Source organism: Vespa crabro, chromosome 14 (assembly GCF_910589235.1).
Source record: "Vespa crabro chromosome 14, iyVesCrab1.2, whole genome shotgun sequence".
In the NCBI taxonomy this organism is placed as follows: Eukaryota; Metazoa; Arthropoda; class Insecta; order Hymenoptera; family Vespidae; genus Vespa; species Vespa crabro.
The window spans coordinates 5,171,464-5,196,548 of NC_060968.1; the positions used below are offsets into that span (position 1 = coordinate 5,171,464).

Consider the following 25,085-nt stretch of genomic DNA (forward strand, 5'->3'; position numbering starts at 1 on the left):
CGTCTCGCTATTAAGTTTCTCTCAGTGATCTCGAATTTCGACTCGTCCGAGATTCGCGTAATCTGATCGTAGAATCGCCGTTTGAAAATTAACCATTGGAAAATCTCGATGTGGACGGATGAGAAAGATAGTTAAAGAATAGGTAAGGACAAGGGAAAGGACAAAGTTTCTTGTTCAGCTCTTTAGAAAATAAGAGACCGGTTCGTGTCTCATCTAGTTGGTTAACGAAGCCACATCGTATCTATGTAGTACGTACGAGAGTTTTACGATAGTCATTGCCGATGCAAAAGGGCGGCGTAGCTGGTCTCTCGCATCAATGGCCGCTCGTTAATCGGTTGGTTTACTGGCCGATGATCGAGTACCTAATTAACTATACATTCGCGATATGCTTTCGTCGTTTTTCGCGTTCGACCCTACGGCACGACACGAAGCGGACAATTATATCGTTAAATACCTAGATAACGCGCTCTAGCAAGGCATAACGTTTGTCTACCTTCTAAGTCTTAAGATATTCGCCAGACTTCGAGTATATCTCATGTATAATAGTTGGCTTACCTACCTATCAACCTTCCTATCAACCTACCTACTGTCCCGAGGTGGCGAACGCACGACGATAATTACTAGCGCGAGCCGATGCTTGATCGTCTGTCAATGTAACTATTAGTCATAAACTATAAGGGTTCATAATAGAAACGAGAACACGCGACTAAATCAACGTAAAGAAGATCCTGAATCTTCTTTGACGATCTTAAAGGAGTATAACTTCTTAACAATGGATTACAAACGATAGAAAATTTCGATCCTTTTTCTCGATAAGACGTGTTTTATAGATAGTTTGCAAAATCGAACTTTCGGATCCTTAACTCTCGTTGTTTTCCTCTCTCGAAACAAGCATCTTTTCTTTTAATTTCTCTAATATAGATTTATTGTGGCACCGCGACGTCGCAAAACGTGCCCTTATATTTTTCAATTTCGTGCTCGAGAACAAAGTTGAGAAATTTCCACTCGTCGACTCTTTCATCACCGTTCGTTCTTTTTTTTTTTTTTTTTTTTTGCACGATACGCGAAAGTTACAAACCCATGGGTTCTTTTTGAAAATGAGTAAACATTGTAAAGTTGTACGACGACCAAAAAAAAAAAGAGAAAAAGAAAAAAGAAAAAAAAAAGAAGAAAAGAATTGTAAGGTTGAACCGTTATTTTCTTCTTTCTTTTGCTTTTTTTTTCCTTTTTTCTACCACGTTGTCGACATTAATCGCTTGTCCACTCTCATCCTCGAACGAGTAGGATTCTTTTTCTTTGCGCTTATTTCTTTGAATAAGTACTTGCGCAACGGTAAATACCGATATTTTTCCACAGCGTCATCGTTATGCAAGACGCCAGTTTGTTTCCTCGAGTCGCACGCGTGAATCGCGGCGAACGTAAGCAAGTGGTGATTCTTCTCAACTTGAGGGAATCTGTAATTGCAGACTTTGTTCGGGGCTCGCGTTCCTGACAAGTGATTCCAAGACACGCAAGGAACGAACTCGACCTGGATAGACTAACATTTAAAAAATGTGTTCTCGAAATAGCTAAAAGGCCTTATATACTTTTCTACTCGTCATCGAAATTTTCGGAATCGTTTCGATCGCTGGAATCGCGATCCTTCATCTTGACGTAAACCGATGAGTCCGTCGATGAGTCCGTCGTTTTAATTTCTCTTTTGAAAGATCGCAACGACGTATTAAATCAAGAAATGTCCAAGAGAGAGAGAGAGAGAGAGAGAGAGAGAGAGAGAGAGAGAGAATATATTTCGATGGGTACTTGAATGATTAGAAAATCTTTGCTCTTTATTATTTCATCTTGATAGAAGGAGGAAGAAAATGCGTTGGTTAATTAGACGTAGGAAGACGATATAACTTACGCACTTGCACCGCCAAAGGGTCTAATTATTTCCAATGGCATGTAATATAACAATGATTCATAAGCGCGTATATTTATACATCTAATCTATAATAGGCACGTAATACAAGTAACATATTTTGACGAGTAAACGTAGATATTAAAGACTCCGTCTTCGGAGTAAAGTAAAAGACCGGCATAATACGGACGAATATGTACAGTTAGACGAATCGTCGTCTTGTAGTCGATGAAGAGGAGTCCGGAGAATGAGCGCGCGCGTGTCTCTGAGAGAAGAAGAGAGGAATGGAAGGAGGACGGAAAGGAGGCCACAGGCGACCCGACCGTCACCGTTATATCGGCGCCCACGGCGAAGTACTCGAACTCGGCTCGATTTACGACTAGTTTCCTGCAACTTGGTACGTTGTATGCGATTCGACGTTACGTTTGACCTCTGCCATCCACCTGTTCAGGTTAGGCCAGTCGAGCTGCTCCTGCACGCCACAGACGTTCGAATGAATTGGATCGAGTTTTAAAAGTTTGCCCTTTAACAGAGAAAAAATGAAACTCCTTGGGGAGATGTAATCGAAACGACAGAGACTTATCCGTAGACGTACGCCTAGATGGAAAGGTATCGATTATCACTCCAAGATATCCAACTTGACGTCTTAATCTCCATGAGATACGAACACTTTTATTTTCATCGTACGACGATCTACTTAAAGGCATTGATCAGAGATTGAAGTACGAGTAAGTAACGCATAAGACCGGAAAAACTTGTTCAACTTTCTCGTGCCCTCCGGTTCTACACGCTTAACTCGTGGTTTGCTTTCTAGCTCCGTTGTGCGCTTCCTTACAGGAAGAGAAGTCTGCCGAGGACACGGCATGCGTACTAGGAGTCGTGTTCAAAGCCACGTTTCCGCGATTACACGCTCGATCCACCTCCGAGCCCTTTTCCTTGAGTTTAGCGATAGTAATTTGTATTCATAAGAAATATCGACGACCGGACTCGACTACCAATTTTACGTAGTAGTAGATAGGTAGAGACGTATTTGCAAGGATCTCGCTTGGAAATATGTAAATTGCTAATCTTTTCGCGTTTTGTCAGTCGGATTACAATGGAGCTCTCGGATCGTCTTGGATTCCCGACGGGGGCTCGACTCGAGAAAATTTCTTTTCGTGTTAGCACGAAGAACGTGAGGACGCTGAGTATTCGACTCTTTCGGCTCGTCCACAATGGATGGATCATTTTTCCGAGATCCCTCTAAGATCATTCTTTTCTTACGTCTCTTCTACGTACATTGAATTACATTTAGATTAATTAATTTTTCAATCGAGTTCTCGAACAGATGGACAATGATATATCGTTAATGTAACAAATTTCTATTTCCAGCTTCGGTAACATCGATCATATACCACGGTACGTTAAATCTTTAAACTCGATCTTCGTTTACGAACGTATTGTAAATCGTTCGAGTTATATCTACGCTGTTCTTGCATCATGTTGAAATATATCATTTTACGGGCAGATTACATAAAGGTAAAGGATGCTCCGCGTTTGTCGACACGTACCAAGATCAACGTATTCCTTCTAACAGCATCTTCGATAGAATTCATAGGGTATCTCGGTGGAAGACAGTCAGCGATCTAATCCTTTTGAAGTCGAAGGCGAACTCGTTGCCAAGATGATTAAAGTCTGAGCACGACGCGTGGCTCAGAGAGTCGTTGATCATTGTCACGAATTCAAGGTTGAAAAATGATTGAGATTATTTCTAGAGCATGCATATTTTTTCTTTTTTCTCTTCTTACAAGTAAGTGACCGTCTATGGTGACCGTCTACGATCGAAGAAAAACAACGATCTTTGCTTCCTGGAGTAACAAGATTATACAGGAAATTACCGTTAACGGCGTGTCCAGCTGTAACGTTGACATTGAACACGCGTAGCCCTTCGACGATCATTAATATCAGCTAACGAGACCCCCAGAAAGAAGGTGGAGCGTTCTCGGAAGCTACCGATCCGTGACTCATGTTTTAACGTAAACCGTTAGAACGAACTCACTCTCTTTCAGGTGGATCTCGTGCTTGTAAATCTAGATCTGTTCGAATGACGGATGGATCGTAAGCCATTTGATGGGATTAGATCGTAACTCTTTGGAATGGAATGGCAGCCAGCTTCTCGTCGAACTATTGCATTCGATTTATTATATAACAAAGTGTCGATCGAACGAGCAGAATGATCGAAATTTATGATCCTCGTTCGGTAAGGATCGTTTAACGCTTCTCAAAATTTTCTTCTTACATATATAGCCATATCCATAGAAATTCTCTATACGAGTATTACGTTTAAACGCGTATAGATGTATAATATATATTTTATCCTTTCATTGTGATCAGACGAAATATACCCATATTTGGCAAATACCCATTGGAATGGAAGAAAACTCGAACGAAACTTTTATTTCTCGCTTTAGAATGCGTCATGTATATGTACGTATACATAAAGATTGGTTGGTTACTGACCGTGCCCACTGAGGAGGAGCAAGTCTTGAAGCAGGTAGCGCCAGGTGCAGGACACGAAGAAGGATCAGAAGGAAGGAAGGAAGGAAGGAAGGAAGGAAGGAAGGAAGGAAGGAAGGAGGGAAGGAGGAAGAAGAAGAAGAAGAAGAAGAAGAATCGGAGGGTATAAGTCGCTCTGACGCTCAAGCGTGAAGCGAACAACTCGCGAACACGAAATTCCCACAGTCGAAAGAGCGTGGGTAGTAGGTCGTTTTTCTCTTTTTAACCTGCCACCTGCCAACGAGACATCCCAATTTTTTTCACTCTCTTATTTTCTCTATCTTTCATTACGTACATCTTCTTGCCATTCAATACTCGGAGGAATATCATACGTACGAATCACGTACTCTCTTTTAAAGTCGAGCATAAGCGTGCCTGGTTCAGGTGTAGCTTCCTGCACTTAAGGTCCAAGAGATGTATATCTTCTCCTCTATAATCCGACCTCGGCTTCGTATTTCCTACCACGGTCACCCAGATGCTCAACCATCGTGTGTACGTAAGCCATAGAAAAAAATTACTATCCGCATCGTGTGTCTTGGGACTATCAAATTACTATTATTACGTAAAATAAGAAAGCTCCTTTCTCTTTCTTTCTTTCTTTCTTTCTTTCTTTCGACGACGGAGCCATTAAAATAACAATCCTTCGCTTATCTCCCCGGGAAGATCGTTTATTTTACTTTGAGCTTACGAGTATATCTGGGATTCGTGTTTTTCGAAAATATTTTTGCAATAAATTTCATCTTTTACATATTTTTCTGTTCGACCGCGTACTCGCTATTATTTTCTTAGACATCTTTTGTATCTTGCACTCTCGTATAATACGAGAGGATCGTTTGGGTGTGGCAAAACGTATGCTAGAGATCAGCTCGAGAATACTAAACGCGATTCGAATGACAGTCGTAGTAGGTACGACATGTTACGCCAAGTAATAAAGTCCATTCTAGGATCTAAAGGTAAATTAAAAAATACATTCTTTGATTTATTCATCACTTTACATTGAGATCTTTTATCGTGACGCTTCTTTAAATATATTCTTTTTACTTTGTTTCCCTCTCTTTATCTCTCTCTCTCTCTCTCTCTCCCTTTTTTCGCGTGTCAAATCCAGCTGTCTCAATTCGTCTTGGTATAAATTACGGTGGCGTGATCGTTTAAAAGATCTCGAAATTATTCCGTTCGTGTTACTAACGAGATAATCTTTTTCGACATTCGCGATCTTTCACGTAAACTTCGCGACAAGAAACACGCGTGGAACTCATTTACCTAGCTTTATTACAGCCTTCCTGAAGTTCCCTCTGGAAGCCTAAATTGATTTGCGGTTACAAGCCGTTACGGTCTTAACGAAGCCTCGCCGTCTTCTCATTAACGTTAATAAGACCCTACGAATCGGTCAAATGTGAAGCACATTTTTCTTGCTTCCTTGGGTACATTTTTATGATCATGAAAAATCGATTGCTTCAAAGATTCTTTTGTCTGACTCGAAAAACATAGACTACAAATATCGTCCCGTATAGGTTTTCTCTGTTTGATCGTCACTATTTATTCCAGACACGATGATGTCAGCGATGCTCGTTGAATGTGAAATTCTTTTTTATAGTATCGTTAGCTCGCGTGCAAATGTCTACGAGCAGTTTTCGAAACGAGCACGTAATATCGATACGTTAAACGTCAAGAATTGATCCATTTCAATCGAAGAACGATCGAAGACGAAGACTTAAGAGATGAAATTAGAAAACGTTGAATGTTGAATGGAATGGATATCTTCGTAATGGACATTGGGATTAAATCTTTTTTTTTTTTTAATTTTACTTTTATCCGTGGCAACTGTAGTGATGTTAGTACGATATATACATAGTATGAGAAGTAACGCTTTTCTCAGGACCCCGTTCTGTTCGCGTGCACACACGTCTACCGTGAATTACTACGTCGGCTCGAGTGCGAGCCTCTTCTTCCTTCAAGATTAAGATACGAAACATTCAGAGTTTCAGGATAATGGGACGCTGCCCCTGGCAAACAACGTCGACTCCTCCTCCTCCTCCTCCTCTCTTTCTTCCTTTTTCCTCTTTCCTCTTTTATCACGGAGACAAACGAATTGTTTATACGTCCGATATGATCCTTTTTAGATATTACCTAGATCCCCGTTAATAATATTTAACAATACTTTCCTATTCGCGACGAAAGGTTTACGCGGACAAACCTATTTGCTTGCATATTTCTTCGTTGTTGCATCTGCCGGTAATATTAAAATTTTGCGCGTCTGAACGATGCCATTATTTCCTAGTTCGAGTGCCACGCGGATGTGTACCATTGTACTGGGAAATAAAAGAGAATGGATGGTACCGAGATTACACGATAGGCAGTATCACGAACGGCCAAGGTATATCGTTGTTTATGAGACAAGTGAAAAGGGAGACTTTGCTTTGTAACTCGACGACTTACTCGATTCTCTTATACGTTTCAATGTCTTCAAAGATACTCGCTGAATAATTCTATTGCATAATGAATCATCAAGAGAGATAACACAAAATCGTTGAAAAGCACAATCCCAAATATGTCTGGTTACAATTGATATTAAAAAAAATAGTCGAGAAGTAAAAGTATAATCGAGGGAGCCCACGCAATCGACTCTTCTTAATTAACCGACGTATAATAAGTTTCCCCATACTGTTAACGCAAGATGCGACGTGGCAGTCGGCAATTACTCGTACTAACATCCTACAGTCATAGACGATAATACGTCTACACATACGAGTAACGGGACGTGTATTGCATGGATTATTTATCGTCTTTATTAACTTGCGTTCGTTTCGATTCGTCGAGAATAGAGAGAGAGAGAGAGAGAGAGAGAGAGAGAGAAAGAGGGAGAGAGAGACAATAAAATTCAAAAATACATCTGCCATAGATCGTCTTCATTTTTGCATTTCAAAATGATAAATCAATACTCGATTTGCATTCTCGAGGTGGCAACGATTCGACGATTGCCAGATAAAGCTATCTATCGGTAGCGTAGAGAAGATCCGATCTCGAGAAGGATTGCCTGACTAATTTCTATATGAATCACGGCTTACCTCGGGGAAAGTGCAATTATTCGAGTGCATCCAAGTCTTCGGCCATTGATTTTTGCGTCCGACGGTACAATAATTATTCTCGCTTTCGATGCCAGGAAGATAAGAGACGGTAACTGGAAATCAGCTTGCTTTGCTTGGCTCCCTCGTCAGCAGAATGTTTTCGGGCTATCCCTATGAGAGATAAAATACGACGCGACAAAGCGAGAACGTTCTCTTCAAGGGATTATTATGTCGGACATTTTGATGTTTCCTGATTTGTACATTTTCTTACATTCTTTTTCTTCTTTTTTTTTCTTTTTTCTCTTTTTCTTTTTTTTTTTTTTTTTTTTTTTTTTAGGAACGATCAAACGCAAAATCCGACAATCCGAGATCTATCAAAGTATTTAATGTTGTAATAGGCCCTGATCACGGTCAGATAGAATCTCTAATTCAACGCTACGGCTAATCGGACATGCAAATGGAGCGTTCGTGGAGCTCGTGTGAAATTAATTGCGCGTGACGCGCTTCGTTGCTCAGCTCGTCCTTTCTCTCCATCTCTTTTTCTCGTTTTATCGCACCCTTTCTCTCTCTCTTTCTCTCTATCGACACGTAGACGTTAGGTGCACGAGTATCGACGTTTGGTGCACGCGATGTTCCAACGAAATGCTTCCCTCTTAGACATTTTTTATGACAATGATCGAGATTAGCATGGTTATCTCAAGAGGATATTTTTCTTTGTCGAATAAACACCGGAAAAAGTTGCTCGCAAATAAGATCACGATGAGTTTAATTAGCTTCGAAATGAATTTGAATTTCAATAGGTGTACCGCTATGTATTCAACGGCACGACGTTGGAATATTAATTAGTACTTCTCACGATTATCCACAGAGAGAAAGATTTCAATATAAAATCGAGCCAAAGTTGTTCTTCAATTCTATCGAATGATTTATATACTTTTTTGTTTCCTTTTCTGTGAGTTCTTTTTCTCTTTTTTTTTTTTTTTTTTTTTTTTTTTATACATCGAACGACGCAATGCCGACATGCAAGACTCGAGTAAAAGTAACTTCCCGATGACTATCTCAGAAAGGTCGGAGGATACTTATCCCAAAAAATGAAAAGACATTATGAAAGAGACGACGAGTCCGGAGAAAGTCTCTGTCTCGTCGAGGGACTCGATGTCAGACGAGCGAAAGCCATACGTTAATTAATATTTCTCTGTTCTTTCCTGACGAGGAAGTCGTCGTATGACGTATTTGCAAAAAAAAAAAAACAAAAAAAACAAAAGGAAAAAAAAGAAAAAACAACAACAAAAAAAAAGAGGAAGAATAGAAAACAGACATTCTAGATTTTTCGATAAATGGCGTTCAATCTTGCAACGTGTACTAGCCATTACCGAGTTCATACGAAAAGCGTGGGTGTTTATTTTCCAGAGTATTCATACGACCCACACGCTTTCATAAGCGTGTCTATTCCTTTGCTTATCTCCATACATTATAAGTAAAACAAGCCAATCATCCGTTACTTAACGTCGTATATAATTAATACAGATTATTGTGCATCGCTATCGAAGGCGTTCGCTCGTTAATCTTTCACATGGAAATGTCAACGTTCGGAAATGAGAAATCTCTTTTATTACGATAACGATAGACACCGTCGTTCGATGGCGAACACGAGTAGCTAATTAGAAAGCTATGTTAATGATAACTTTGTAAGTTTGCACTTCGTTCCTCGTACGCACTCACCTCGGGCAGTATTAATAGGATTTACATTATTGGCACACCCTCGATGTCTTGTAACTTGTCCCTAACGCATGGACCTTGCTAACCAGCCGATCGAATCGTGATCGGTAATTGCTTTAGCGAATTTCAATCGTTTGGATCATTATTCAAACATTCTCGTTCGAATGTTAATTGGAAAAGAATTTTATTTTCATTAAGTTTATAAAGATGATAAAATCATTATCAATGCGAATCGATTTAAAGAGGAAATTATTTTAATAATTTTATAAGCAAACGTATCTAACCAGATAAAGTCGGTCAATAGAGAGAGCCTTTGTCCTCAGGTAGTAAAAAATAAATCGTAACGTCACCTCGACGTGTTTTTACGATTTCTCGATGTCGTATCAGAAACGTTGCAGCTAATCCGTACATCAGAGTAGGGATACCTGAATCGAACGAGAAGAATGACAACCGGTAAGAAAATAAACGATAAGAGAAGAGAAGAGAAGAGAAGAGACGAGAAGGGAAAAGGGAAGAGGGAAGGGCTGAGGAGGAGGAACTGGTTCGCAAGAAACTGGAAAAGCTTCTAAACTGCTTCTAGGCTGTTCCTTCGAGTATATTTTCCCTTTGGAATCGTGCACGGGTATGTCAAACGCGATATAGGGTGCATGCGTATATATATATATATATATATATGTATACTGTAAGTACAAGTTCTGCTTACCAAGGTTAAGTATCTTGATCGCCTTGAAGAATTTGTCGTCGGTACTAAGGTCCTGCCTTGGTCGTCTTGTACAGTGATACTTGATGTAAGGAAAACAGCCTGTCCTTAATACGTGATAATTGCTATGAGCTACTGACCAATTGAAGTGGGACATGCCCCTCTGATCGTTGACAACGTCGGCGTATTTGACAAAGTACGAGGTCCATGGTGGCTCCTTCGTTTGAAGAAGATAATTCGTTAGTACCTAAAAAGTTGATAGGAAATGTAACAGATCTTTGTTTCTCCTTCGTCGTTACGTAACATCATGGTAAAGATGAATTCGTTCACTGGTAAGAGATACTATCGTTTGCTCCGTTACATTAGCCATTTCTTTTTCACACCTTGGCAACGTTATTCTCGTTGGCACGATGCTTGGTCGAGCATAACGGAGCGTAGGAGAACCAGGGATCTACTCGTTCAGGAGGGTATCGTCCTCATAACTATCTTTTCTATGAGATTTCAGGTTGGAGTATGCGCGAAAGAAAAATACCAATCCAGTTACGAATCCGTGTTGTAGCATTCGATTATTCGCGTCAATAATAATAGTTGATTATCCGATGCCTATGTACGATATTCCAAATGACTATAGATAAAGGATTCGTACCTCAGAGGCGAGTGGTTTGTCCCTTTGAAAAAATATTCCCCTTCGGTTATCCGTCGTCTTAGGAAGAAGAAACGCCTTTAGGACGTTTCTTGGCCTTTTGGCTATCATTCCTTTGGAAGATCCTTTTAAGGAATCAGGTATTTCAAGGAAATATGCATCCTCCTGCGTTTCTCGCTCAGTTTTATCGGCTCACGACTGAAAATTTCGAAAACAGCACGATCGTATTTCCATAAGGTAATGGTATTTCCACGCTCCTCTTAACGGACTTCACCATGGCCGAGATAAGAGATACATGCACCTGCAATCTGGTTCACTAGTCCCCGTACGCGTACTATGCATTACCCTACTAGGCTTTAATTTTGTCGGATATATTTCATACAAAATTCTCGACGATCCCAACAAGTTTCTTCTTTCATTCGAATAAAATAGTTAGCCTTTTGAAAATAAACGTGATAAAAGAGAGAGGGAGATTGTGCCTTCTAGAAATGTCAAGGTTAGCGAGAAGTCGATGCGATCGAAAGTCGTAGTAACGCGAAGGATAAAACTTGACGAGGCGTCACGACCTCGAAAGCACGATTAACATTTCGATTTAATATGCCCTTTCGAAATTGTATCTGCAAATGAAGTCGGAGTAAATCGAATTCGTAAAAGCCCGCCTATTTTCTAGGGACTTTGATCACGCAAGCGCATGCTTGCCATCTACGTTAGGCTAGCAGGCGCATCGATATATTGAGTCGGACACGCGCAGAAGATCCGAAACGAATGATGCTAGCGACGTAGACGAGAACGATACAACATGGACCTACCTCGTAAGAATGTATTCTCCTTTCTGCTTATCGGAGTGTAGACATTGCTAGGGTATTTCGAATGGACTTTAGACCTCAATAGATGCGAAGAAACTCGTCGAAGCTTACGATCGTGCGCCGTCTGATCGTGCACGTGAGACACGGTGATAGGAAAACCGTACGAACGATTACGAACAGTTACGAACGGTTCAGCCGTTTCGGTCGGTCGCGCTACGAGCAAGGCGCGCTCCTTTAAAATTTCCTTTCTAGAGCAAGAACTTCGACAATATCGTTTAATTTTTCATTTAATTTTTCATTTAATTTTTGTCTTTTAATTTTTTCTTAAAGCATTAAATTAAATCATCATTCATATGGTTTTCCTTTTATCTTTCCTGTCGTTATATTTTCAATCGATATTACAGATTGATACGCGGCATCCTACGTGACAAATATTTCTCGTTTTGTTTCAGGTAAGTTCTTTAGGCGATGCCGTGACTGGAACCAACCCGTGGATCTTTTAGATCTCATCTGGAACGTTAGCTACCACGCCCAAGGATCGTTTGCAAAGTAGCCTGTATTTTCTCCACTGGTTTTCCATCAGCGATATCTTATAAATATCGTTAGTTGGATCGGTGAAGATAGGTCCGCGTAATCGCGGTTGCCTTATACTCATTCACTTTCTTGCTTTAGCACGTACGGGCATTAAAGAATTTCTCTTTACCATCCCACGTCTTTTCTCTCTTTCATAAGCACGTAAAGAAGCATTCACGTCAAATTGGATTACATTGATGTGCTAATCCGACGCAGGGAGAGCAAGGAAACGCTTATCTCTCAGCGGGTACGCACGAGCGCGTATGAGATACAACTCAACGAACGCATATGGATACACTTGGAAAGGCAATCGAAGGGAACGTCATAAAATCAGAACCTTTTTACTAAGAAGATTCATTAGCCGAGAGCGAGGGTACGATATCCATGGACACAACGCGTTCTTGTAGAAAGGGAGAGAATATACAGGCAAAGCGTTATTTATTTTGATGCGAGTCTACGATTTCCGCGAGATAAATGATGTAACGGCCATCCACCTCGCCGTTCGGACCTGCTCGTTCCTTCATTATGCACGACGCACATTGCGGTATATAATACATACGTAAACGCTTATACGTTTCTATGTACAATGTGTCTTATATAGAAAGATATTTTACGTATGTCGGTACACACGTTGATACGTACGAGCGTACGGTAACATAATCACAAGGAATTTTAAATCACAAGCAAGTTCGAACGTTTAACGGGATTTCGTGGATCCACTAGAGGCGTTACGAAGATCGAATAGTTAATTTATCGATTCCAACGAAGTTGTACTTACCTTTGTTGTTGCTCGTGAAAAATATTCTAACTCTCTCGTACGAATCCGTTCTATCTTTTCTTCTTTTCTTCTTTTTTTCCCTTTCGTTCAGGCATAACGACTAAAAAGTGAGATTGTTCTAATCCCGTATCCTTTACTTAGCGTAAAGCGTGTTGTTTTCGATTGAAAGTAAGTCTAAATAATAGGACACCAAGCGTGTTTTGTAAAGGAGAAAGGTATCAGCCCGACGTGAAAACATCAATTTTCTTGCTAACGTAAAATTACGTCTGACAACTCCCGTTGCGAGTTTCTCTCTCTCTCTCTCTCTCTCTCTCTCTTTTCTTGGTTACATATTACAGCGATAAAGAAGTCTTATGAATCACACATCAAATTCCACTTTCTCGATTGAGAACGAAATCGAAACGATTTATTTTTTGTCGACACAGCTTCCAGGTCCGTCGAGAGTATTGGGATTTTAATAAGATAAATTAATTTCACTCATCGTTGATGCGAAAATGAAGAGAAATTTTTTTGAAATTGATTTTGCACGTCGAACGTAATATACATATATATATATGTATATGTATATATATATATATACACTTGAAATACGTCTTTATTATCATTGGCAGAGCGGGACGCTGGAAATATCGTGCGTCTACGTAATGAAACTTTTTTAAAGCCTGAGGGGAAGTAGCTTTTGTTGCTCATTTCATTGTACCGCAAGGATCGACTTTGCCGACGCGGTTGGTGGTTAGAGACGAGACGAGAAAACCGTAGGCAGATTTCGTTTCTCTTCTGCGGATCCTCTTCCTTCTCTTCTTCTTCTTCTTCTTTAATTTCTTACTTTTTCTTCTCGGTTCTGTTATTTTCTTTTAACATCGCGTCTCGTTCTTACTTGGCCGCAGAAACGAACCAGGATGCCCGGTTTGCGTATCGTTTCTTGGGATACACCATTGTCGAGTCACTCGAGCGAATCTTCCGTCTCTTTTTTCTTGGTACCGTCAAGTCTTCCAGCTAGAATGGTATCCTCTTACGTCGACACCGCAAATTTTTATCACATCATTTTCATTTATAAACTGAACATGAACGTTACTTTAGGAAGTTCTCATAGAACTTTGTGGATATAAAAAGATTAGACAAAATTTGTCTTTTTCTTTTTTCTTCGTTATTTTTTGTTTTTGTTTTTGTTTATTGTACGAGGAAAAATGGAATCGCGTTATGAACGATGGCCTCGTTCCTTCGGAAGCAATAATTTCACGGTCGGTCTTTTCGATCGTTTGATTCTCGCCAATGGAAAAGCTATTAAGAATCGATATCGAAAGATAGTTCCAGGCGAGGTGAGATAGGATCTCGATCGCGTTCTCTCGCTGGTATATAAGAGAAAAGAGGAAAGGTTCGTAGTTCGTAGCTATGTAGTAGGCATGCTGCGAGCAGAGTTTACTCCTGTTTGCACGACTAATACGTATTGTTCGCGTTGTTTGTCCTGAATTATCGGCGTGTTATCGAACAGCACCGATCCTCCGACAGATAGGAATGCTTAAACCTCTTCTGAAAATACGCTCTTACCTTCCACGCTCGTTATCCTCGGCTATGGTTGCCTTTTGATCGCGCAAATTACCGATACAGTAAGCTAGGAACTCCGAGCTAGATGAGGATAATTACTCTGATTTAAGCGGAACGTAATCGAAGAATGGCAAACTGCAACGGCATCTTTCTGCACCTGCGAATGCAGACGATCCTTCTTGACGCCATATCCAACCGTTAATCTTCTTTCTTTTTCTTTTCTCTTTTTTTTTCTTCTTTTCTCTCTTTCTATTTTCTTTTCTTTTCTTTTCTTTTTTTTCTTTTTTGCAGACGTTCGTCGCACGAATCTCGACTGTTTTCTTTTCGTATCGCGTTTCTTTGACGAAGATCACGCAATCTCCGTAATTCTATTTCACTCGCGTGTTGTCGCGTGTGTAAGTATCCACGTTGTCGTGTCAATCGAATTTGCATTATCTCGAGATGGACCGAAAACTGTTGGTATGCTTTGTGCGATGGCTCGGGTGTAAAGCTCGAATCAGCACTGTGGTCTCATTGTGTCGGCTTTCATCACGATTTAAACGCAAACCGCGAATCCAGGTCAGAGGAGTAATTTCGCGAGAATTACAAGGGACAATGCAATTCTCTTTGTAGATATAGATTAAGAATCGAGGAGCAATGCATTCAAGTCTATCGACTTGGACTTTCGATTTGCTAACATTGCCTCTTTGTACTAGAGCGATCAGAACGCTAGTTTATCAACTGGCGTAATAACTATCTGACTCTTTCTCTTTCTCTTTGAAACTATTCCAAGATGTTCGTGATCTCGACATTTACGAAGGAACAAGTTTCCAGGATTTCGCGTGTTGGCAAGTCCTGTGAGATAGGCGATAGTTCTTCTTTCTTAAATTATGTTCTTCATGCCGAGTGGCAGACTCTCGAGGCACGCCGCGTGCGTGGAAGACACCTTGTAAAGGGCGATCAGTAAGACGAAGAAGAAGAAGAAGAAGAAGAGGAAGAAAAAGGAAGAGAACAGGGTAGATTTCTCATTAGCAGAACGCGCATAGAGCGAATCCGGTTTCCGTACTAAGAGTATCTACTAGAGGAAGATGTGCGCGCGCACGAGTTCTCTGGTAGAAGGGATCGAGAGGTACCACTCTATCGATAGATCCGCACGTTTACTTTAGCTAGCTTGGTAGCAGGTACCTACCATTGTCATTAGCGAGCTAGCAAGGTAGACGTTCCGGTGTCTAACGATTGGTGAGAATCATAGATCTATCGTTTCGTTGTACCTCATGTACTTCTCTTAAAAAAAAAAAAAAAGTTTATTAGACTACTTTCTTATTTCTTTTTCTAAATCGTACGAGCGTATAATTGTTGGATCGTTACGGAGCTTCCTAGTAATACAAGATTTTATTTTCTTTTTATGACTCACGATCGGGATGCTGTAAACGCCAACGAAGAAATTCAATAAATGCGTTAAATAAAATCATTCAAGTGGTGAACATTAATGATCTCTGTGGCGATAATTAACGTATCGAGGAACGATTAATGATATCGTGTGATATATTTTTCTCATGTCGTATTCTCTCGAGTGAAAGTTTTTCAAACTGTACATATCCAATTCGTAGAATAGAACGAAAAGAAGCTCACTTATCGGATATATCTAACTGACATGTGACACGTAATTAGCCCGAAATGGTATCGTGAGAGATGAAAGAACGTTTATAGGTCAGCCAACTTGGCTTTTCGTAAGTTATCTCTTTGAACGATCGCTAACGTTAATTAAACGAAATTACATATTTCCGTGGGGTTAACCAGAGCGAAATGTATTTGCGACAAACAAAAAAAAAAAAAAGAAAAAGGAGAAAAGAGTAGACTGAGAAATTTATTAAAACGAATCAATACGGTTTAAACGTTTAAGAGGACTCTTAAAAAAGGAAAAAGAATTTTTGATGTATCGATTTGCGCCTGAACGCAAATGGCCGCTATAAAAGTTGATTATAAAAATTAATAAAAAGAAAAAAAGAAGAGAAAAAAAAGATAGAGAATAATCCGCATATTATTGCATTTGCCCCCATGTAGTTCGATAATTCGTTGCTTCTCCCTTGGCCTTCCTATCGAGGAAAGAAAGTGAAAGGATATGAGAACATTTGCTCCGGACCAATCGGCCAGACATTATCCGTGGATAATTCGAAGCCTCGCCCTCGCTCGAGAGAGAGAGAGAGAGAGAGAGAGAGAGAGAGAGAGAGAGAGAGAGAGAGAAGAGAAAGATATAGAAGGAAAGAAGATATTAACCGAATGGATCGATAGAAATTATCGTGAATTTTGTTCTTTTCTTAATGGGCCAGTTCGAGGAGTATCATTCGTTTCTTTTTCGTTGAATGCGTATACACTATTTTCTTATTATTTACGATTACAAGTGCTATGAGGCTTGTACTCATTATGCCCTACAACGATGGGTTCTTATACGTAGTTAATTAGTAATTATCTTACGCAGTGAAGCCCTCGGTCTACCTGTGGAATTATCGACTTCGTCTTATTTTATAGATATTTGTATACGTCGAAATATATGAATACAAATAGATAAGTTCGTGTACACGGGGAAGGAGAGATAGTCGAACGTGTAATTAAGTCGAGCGAAGATTGTCAAAGGACCGGTACTAACAGTAAATCGTATACATGTCGGTCGATATACTCGTCTCGTTTGAGAACTATGCAAAGATTGCATATCATACTTTTAATAATTCTTAATTTGAGCTGGTACCAAGCTCGTATTTAACGAAGATAATCGATAATCTCGGGATTTTCGTCTTTTTATATAGAGAAGGAGATCCACTTATCAAGTGACTCTCGTAATTTCCATTAGCTAATTTCAAATATTGTAGATACGTACAATTAGTAAAAACAGATAGTTAGAACGAATTCAAATGTGTTGGATTATGAGACAGGTAACGCGTGTTTGATGAATTTTAATTTGGTAGTAAATTTTTTTTCTTTTCTTTCTTTTTTTTTTTTTTTTTCTTTTTTTATTTCAAAAGGAAATAATTATATAGATCGTTTTACGTTTCAATGGATTTTTGGATCTTTGGATATGTTCTTTTGTAAATCCATAAAGATCATTGACTTCGTTTATTTTTACATGCCGTACTATTATTTATCGAATTCTTTCATGGCATGGGAATAGAACATTGAGACGATCGCCAGCCGACGAAGTTTCCTTGTTATTAATCAAGATACGTCGAAAGACAGTCGCGTTTTTCGAGTTTGATAAGTTATTGTATTCAATGCAAATACGAAACCGTCGATCGTCAGCTAAGACTTGAATGCGCAAGAATTTCAGTCAACTCTCTCTCTCTCTCTTTCACTCTATTCGTATTTTTTACGGAGATCAAATAAAAATCTTTTTGTCATGAGTCGTACATAGGCTATAACATGTGTACATTATATAAAAGATGTATTTGTAAAGCAAATACATTATTCTCTCTTTTTGCATAAAAAAGAAATAGGAATGTGTAAAGGTTAATCCTAAGACGCGTTATAGCTCGAGCCATAAAGTACGGTATCCTCGATCGTGCACTACAGGATCTCGAAGTGCATTCTTTATCAAGGAGGATAAGGATGAGGCGGAAAGAGTGAGAAAAGGGAAACAGAGAGAGAGAGGGGAGAGAGAGAGAGAGAGAGAGAGAGAGAGGAAACCTCGAGTCGACGGCCCCAGCAATGCTCGCACCTGCAATTTCGTTCACGTTCACCTTCGAGCTCTATGTCGTGGCAGTGTTGTAAATCAGCGCGTATTCCTCGTTCAGTTGGTGTTAGAATGGTGTTAGAATCATTTAGAAATTCCGCCACGAACGTGATCGTCTTCTTTGAGATTTCACTGACTCGGTTGCAAAAGGAAGATAGGATTTTATTTAGATAAGTATCTAATGATTTCTCAATCTCCTTGAATTTATTAAAATAATCGCTTTTCGCATCGTAGAAAAGAAGGACAAACTTATTTTTTGAAATAACAAAACAAGAAATTCATTCGGACCGATATGAAAAATTTAACTCTATGTCCAAAAGAAAAGTTTTGATGATTCCGAGATTTTTAAAAGTACAAAAGCTTCATTTTGTAAACGGCCAAAGTTTCAAAGGAATGCGTGAATAAAACGTTCCCTATAAGATCAAATTCTACTCGCAGTTGGTGAACTTTATAAAAGCGTTAACGTTACCGAATAGGAATGGGAAGTTATCGAACGGGAAAAGAAAAAAATAAGAGAAGAAGAAGAAGAAGAAAAAAAAAAGGAAAAGAGAGAAGAGAAGAGGGAAGCCGATTTCAGGCGAGATTCATAAAAGAGAATAATAAAATAACGAATAGCGTCATTCATACATACGAGTAGCAATAAAGTAGTTTCTTATAGCCATTAACGAAAAAGTTGCTAGTCCTAGAAAGGTTTGGGATACTTGCCCAGAATAAACCGCGCACTTTCCAAGATAAGGATGGAGACCCGATGGGCGGTAGTTGTTCCAAATGTAATCGTTATTATCGCATGGGAAGTACCATTCTGAATTTAAATTTGATAACTAGATGATAAAAACTTGGGCAAACGTAGTTACCTCTTGTCGTTACGTTAAAAGCGAAGGAAAAAATTAACATGAAAATTGATATGAAAATTAAACGACAAATAATCGTGAAAGGGTGTTGATAAAAATCAATCATAGGATACCCATGGGATCCTATCTATTAGCTACTTCGTTGATGCTTTCTCGATTCGTTCTCCTCTCGAGGAGCAGCCAACAACGGTACTCTCGAAAATCTCTCGAGGCATTCTCTTGGCTGGTACTCAACCCTCTCGATGAATCCGCTCGTTTCGAGTACTGAAACCGAACGTTTACGACTCTTTGAGATCTCCTATGCAAGAAGCAAGAAGAAAAACGAAGAAGGAGAGAAAGAAAAAGAGAGAGAGAGAGAGAGAGAGAGAGAGTATTCATTTGCATGAGTCTTTGGACCGGTGTTACGTGTCGAACAAAGAACCACCGTAGATCCTTCCTCTTCTCCTTCCTATGTTTGTCGATGTGTCTCTTTATGCTTCCAGCAGAAAGAAGCAGCTCGTTCCTTTCTCTCGATAGTATCGCAAAAGCGCTCGCACAATGTCCAGATAAATTCAATCTAATATTTTACGATGTTCCAACGACAAAATAAAAATTTCTGCTTATAAAATGTTCACCGATATAAAGTCGTCCGACGGGTTTAACCTTAATGTAAAATCGTACGATCGTTGTTTCCTTTTTTCCTTTTTCTTTTTTTTTTTTTTTATTTTTTTAGACGAATTTTAGACGGAATGTGTCTTATCAAAAAAGAAAAAAAAAAAAGAAAAGAAGGAAGAAAAAGAAGAAAGAAAAGAAGAAAAAAGAAGAAAAAAGATTTAACACTTGCAGTTGATTTTACTGAACGTCGACAAGGCAGGAAGTTGTTAAATAATTTTTATATTACATATTTTATCAGAAGAAAAAAGAAGAATTCTAGATCCGTACCATAAATTATTAGGAACGTTAACGTGTGACAACGCGTCACTAAATCTACTTTTAACGAGCAAAATGCACACATGCACACAATTTACAAATACTCTTCATTAATTGCTTACTGCTGAGACAAGCATTTAAAAGCTTGACTCGTGACACTATTTTATCGTTCAAGGAGTATCCAACGAGCGTTCCATTTCCTTTAATTGCCGACTGGCGTATCCAGGATCAAAAGAGTATCTTCCGTTTGAGTAAGTATACGTATGCACGAAAACGTCAGCTATACACATCGGTCTGTCTACGGTGACTTATATTTTTCCTTTAGGTATATGTATTAACGTGTACTAAATAATTCCAATTTCATTCTTTAAGTAGTTTGAATATATTTTCTCTCTCTTCCATTTTAATGGGCCACGATAGGAAAGGTCATGTTTTAAAAGCGAGATAAGGCGGAAAAAGAAGCAGAGAATCGAATCGATAAAGGAGAAACGGAGAGGCAGAACGATAAAAAGACATGTATATATATATATATATATATATATATATATAAGGGTCGCATTGGTAGGAAAGCAAATGTTGCGCTTAAGCGAATTGTGTGTACGCTTCGTTACAATTATTTACGATAGTGGAGCGACATAAACAATACAGATATAAGGTGTACCCATTTCTTGGCGAATCGTGGCAGTGCATAAATCCTCAACGAAGGTATATTCACAGCGTCGATCTATAGGTCGTAAAGAGATCGAACCACGAGAAAAAGGAAGGGGGAAAAAAGAAAAGAAAAAGAAAGAAAGAGAGAAGAAATATATCTGTTATATAGGAACAGATTTACATCGTTAATTTATTCTAATTGTGTCATTCTATTCATTGTCCCTTATCTTAGAAAACAAGGTGCAGGCAATAACTAGAAGTAGAAATTTTTGTTGTGACAGATTTCTAAGGTATCTCACGTGCCAAGCGTATCTGAAAATACTCACAGGTGTCTTACGTTTGAATGTTAACGAACGCAGGAGTCTCGCGTTGAATAATTGTACGGGGATCGCGTGTCTGATTAATTGGAACGTAAAGTTGCATCTGAACAAAGTGAAAACACTTAATCGCCTTTCGCAATTTTCATTTTCGAACGAAATTAAGCTTGTAAATTTTTTCAAAATCATCGACAGGAAAACGATAGATGGTTGGCTATTCCGTACTAACTCGAAGGCTTTCCATTGCGAATAGTGGGCGAAGAGATCGTTGCTCGAAGTACGACAGTGGAGAACAGGTGTGTTCCACGAGCAACGTCGTGGAGTGCAACCGCACGAGCTGAACACATTCAATGCGTGACGGCCCACGCGTGATTAGCATCGCGTGGGTTAAGCAAGTAAGAGAATGATTCGCTCTTAATTTTTCATCGTTAACACCCGAATATCTAGGACCTTTCTCGTCGACGCATTCTTGCGTACCTAGGAATATTTTTATCGATTTTTCACACGGCTCTGACTATTAAAAAGACGAATATTACAAATACGTGACGTTGCATTTTTTTTTATTCTACATTATATAGATAAAAAAGATCTCGTTTTAATTTTATCATTTTAATTTCGGATATTATCATCGAACATTTTGTACAATCTCACACGAACAGCAATGTTCTGCTTCCCGAGGTTATTAATCATGCAAGAGTATTACCTCGTCCATTATATTTTTTTCCACCTTGATCATTTATCTCTTTCCTTCCCTTTTTTCTCATCCAATTCGAAAGTACACGAGCTTTTTCTTCGATCCGACTTATCGATCTTGTTTGTCTCGATAGTAAACAAGTTGTGTTCTCCACATTCCGATCGATCGCTGGTATGCGAGGGAAAGTCCCAAAGCAGAAAGAGAGAGAGAGAGAGAAAGAGAGAGAAAGAGAGATAGAGAGAGAGAGAGAGAGAGGGACTGATATGAATCAGAAATAAACGGAGATTGATACGAAATCTCGATAGATTTCATCGAATGCAACATGACGAGAGATATACGTCATTAAGAAAACGAGAATGGAAACGATTGAATGAAATTGTACGTTAAGCATTAAGTAAAATTTGTATGCGTGATCTGAATCAAGAAAATAAAAATGATGGCTAATCGATCTTCAAATCGTTCACTCAAATAGAAAAATCATTGGAACGTTTGTTTGATCCATTAAAGGATCCAAACTTAACGCTGTTTTTCTCCTTTTATTTACCTAAGTTATCTATTTTCTTCTTACTATGGAATAACTTGCAATCAAGTAGAGTAACTGCAAATAGTAGAATGGCGCGAATATTACGACACTCTACTTAGTTCTTACTGTTCGTATTTGAGTCTGAATGTAAATTCCAAAAGCCGACGAGAACGCCGACGACGGCGACGGCGACGGCGACGACGACGACGACGACGATGACGACGACAAAGTCTGGTATTCCTCCTGGCAGCAACGATAGCAATGGTGGCAGTAATGCCGACAGTTATATACGCCGGCTAGCTCAGCCTTAACCATTTTTATCCTGTACGAAACAGGTCGCGGAGAACCGGGCGTCTCCTTATTTTTCTTTCATTCATATAACGCGGCACGCATAAATAAAGTCTAAGAGAAATACCGGCGTTCTAGAAACGTGGCTCGTCTGATAGACCGAGCGTGCACTTGAAAGAAGTCATCGGGAGTCAATTTTTCGCAATCAACGTGCCCATTGCGGATGAAAATCGACGCGCTTCTCTTTTCCTTTATCTTTTTCTGTTTTTTCTTTTTCCTTTTTTTTTTTTTTTTTTTTTTTTTATTCCTAGGGACCTCGAACGGAAGGAGATAAATACCGTAGATCGACGTATCCCGTATCTTTTAAAGCTCTCGACTATGTAAAAGGAAACTAGTTGGTTTTTTTTTTCTTTTTTAATTTCATTTTTTTAATCCACTTCCATGGCTAATTATAATCCAGCCTTGTAATCTACCATATTTACAATGTATAGAACAATTTTGCTTCACGGTATCAGACATTGTTTTTAATGCTAGATATATATATATATATTTCTCCTTATATGAAACGTTCGATTGTCCTAGATAGTTAGTAATCAATTAAATTACATTAACATACCATTCGACAAATATAGACGATCATTGACAGGAAGTTCGTATTAAAAACTTTAAGAAGAACCAATCGTCGTGTCGATTATCCATGCGTATAGATCTAGCAACACCCACGTGAGATCTTTCGTAAGAACGATCGTTTGTATCACTCGAGATCAAACTTGGCCACCTGGATCGAATGCATCAATAATAGTACATAACGTCATACGATTGGATCGTGAAAAAAGATTAATAAGTAATGATCGTGCTAGGTAGATTTATGTGAAAGTGAGTATTAGAAATACGAGGATTAGAAAAAAAAAAGAAGAAGAAAAAAAAACAATGGGGGAACAGGAATAGTGGATTATTTCGTCGTGTACATTAGACGTGACATATTCGCAAACAAGATGATCTATCTCGTTTTTCCTTTCTCTCCTTTCCTCGATACATAATCATCATCTTATCCATTAAACGAAAATGAGCTGCGGTGAAGGAGATAAAGAGAGAGGGAGGAAGAGGAAGGGAGAGAGAGAGAAAGAGTATAATGTATCCTCGTGTATTACGTCATACCAAGAACCGCAAACACGTGTTTTCATTTTTATACGAGTCTAATGTTCTCCGTCATCGTAGATTTTACATTTTTCCACGTACGTGTGTACTACTTGAGAATGATTCGCATAGAGTAAGAACGGTGAACGAAATCGTTGGACTGTTTTCAGAGATGTTGGAGTTTGAATATAGTACTATCTCGAAAAGGAACACGGGAAATGAATTATGGGGATGATCTTCCTTACGAGAAACTCTCAATGTTCTTGAAACTCACACAGTGATACCGATACGAACGTAATTCGTTGGTGAATGGACCCACAAGGATAAAACGGGAAGAGAATATTCTCTGCTAGGAGATTGCAATGATGCTAGTTAGATTTCAATCTACCAAAGTCCAAAGTTAAAGAGAGACGGAGAGAGAGAGAGAGAGAGAGAGAGAGAGAGAGAGAGAGAGAGTTGTACCTTTCACGATCGCGAAGATGCTGGGAGATAAGACACGTGGCTTTCTCTATTCAGTCGGCACATTTACCAAGAGTGCAGTATTTCGGAGATTCGATTGATTACATATAGTTAGGTACTACATAGAGTTGATACACTTTGTGCGAAATCATTGAGCTTTAAAATGACATTATACTAATGATACATAAAATTATTGTCGTTTGATCTTTAGGAAGGAAAAAGGAAGAAAAAAAGAGACATTAAAAAGGATGAATTAGTTATCGCAAAAAACGGAGGCACACGCTCACGCACATGCATTCTTTTCATTTACATATGCATAACCATTCTCTCCGTAATCGCGTCGCGTTCTCCGCAAAGACACAATCGCCTACTTGTTGTAGATCAAGCACGATGCAAGAAGACTGTGTTGTCGTATGTGTGTAGCTGCCCCACTGACTCTATAACCTCGAGTTCCGTGACTAACTCGCCCTCTTCGTCTTTGCAAGCTCGTGCGCGAGTGTGTGCGTGCGTGCGTGCGTCCGTGCGTGCGTGCTGCACGTGTCTACTCTCGAGTATTGTCGATTTTCTAACACATTCACGCTCATATACGTATACTTATAAGTAACGTGCATACTTGTACAGGAGATACATAGTTCGAGAGTCGAACGCACCCGGAGTAAAATTACAACGCTCACGCGTACGTATGGCCGAAGGAAGACACGTTAACATATTTGATTAAAAAGTTGAAAAATTTGATTTTCTTTGATCGTTAGAAAGAATGATCATATTAACGAAGGTGGAAAATGAAGATCGACGAGTCTAAATAGTGATCGAGAGACATCGTTGATTCGAATTTAATGATCGAACGGCAATGTTTTCGATGATCAAAGACAGCTTCGACATTTCGATCCTGTTTAACGTGTAATCTTTCGCGTTTGTTCGCACAAGGTGTATTACGAAAATGAAAAGAGGTCGTCATGGAGATACGTAAGTCGAGATACATCCATGGTCACCGTGAGAAAGAAATGGTAAAATCCGCTTTCGTTTGTCCACCTGTCGTTGGCCTTCCAACATTCGTTGATCGCCATATACGATTCCTCAATGGACGTCTTACGAACGCTTTGCTAATTCGATTGCGATAAAATCTAATGGGTTTTCTATATTATTTGTTTATCTTTGAGTTAATTCTCATCGAGTCAAAGAACTTCCATCGTCGACGCTAGCGTGCTTTCACTCGATACTTTTTTGTTTTTTTCTTTTCCCTGTCGCTCTTCTCCTATTCTCCTGACCCGAGTCATCATCCCTTTGTCCTT

The 25,085-nt window shown here is 39.2% G+C and overlaps 3 protein-coding genes across 6 annotated transcripts in view; 2 read left to right on the forward strand and 1 right to left on the reverse strand.

Annotated features, from left to right (window-relative positions):
* The window catches only part of LOC124429053 (carbonic anhydrase 7-like), a 393,187-nt gene that overhangs the window by 331,622 nt on the left and 36,480 nt on the right, over positions 1 to 25,085 (forward strand). The gene's annotated exons all lie outside the window — the stretch shown is intronic.
* Positions 1 to 25,085, forward strand: part of LOC124429025 (cadherin-99C) — a 54,699-nt gene that overhangs the window by 2,223 nt on the left and 27,391 nt on the right. The gene's annotated exons all lie outside the window — the stretch shown is intronic.
* Positions 1,806 to 11,542, reverse strand: LOC124429057 (uncharacterized protein C15orf61 homolog). Of its 2 annotated transcripts, none has more exons than XM_046973852.1 (4): positions 11,369 to 11,542; positions 10,563 to 10,757; positions 9,920 to 10,163; positions 1,806 to 2,420 (listed from the first exon to the last, which is right to left on the reverse strand). In XM_046973852.1, exons 2-4 carry the CDS (start codon positions 10,668 to 10,670, stop codon positions 2,350 to 2,352), a joined length of 423 nt encoding a protein of 140 aa, XP_046829808.1. In that variant the 5' UTR covers positions 10,671 to 10,757; positions 11,369 to 11,542; the 3' UTR covers positions 1,806 to 2,349. The 2 variants fall into 2 exon arrangements, with proteins under 2 accessions (XP_046829808.1, XP_046829807.1); XM_046973851.1 differs by lacking the exon at positions 1,806 to 2,420 and adding an exon at positions 9,384 to 9,641 and having other exon boundaries at positions 11,369 to 11,537.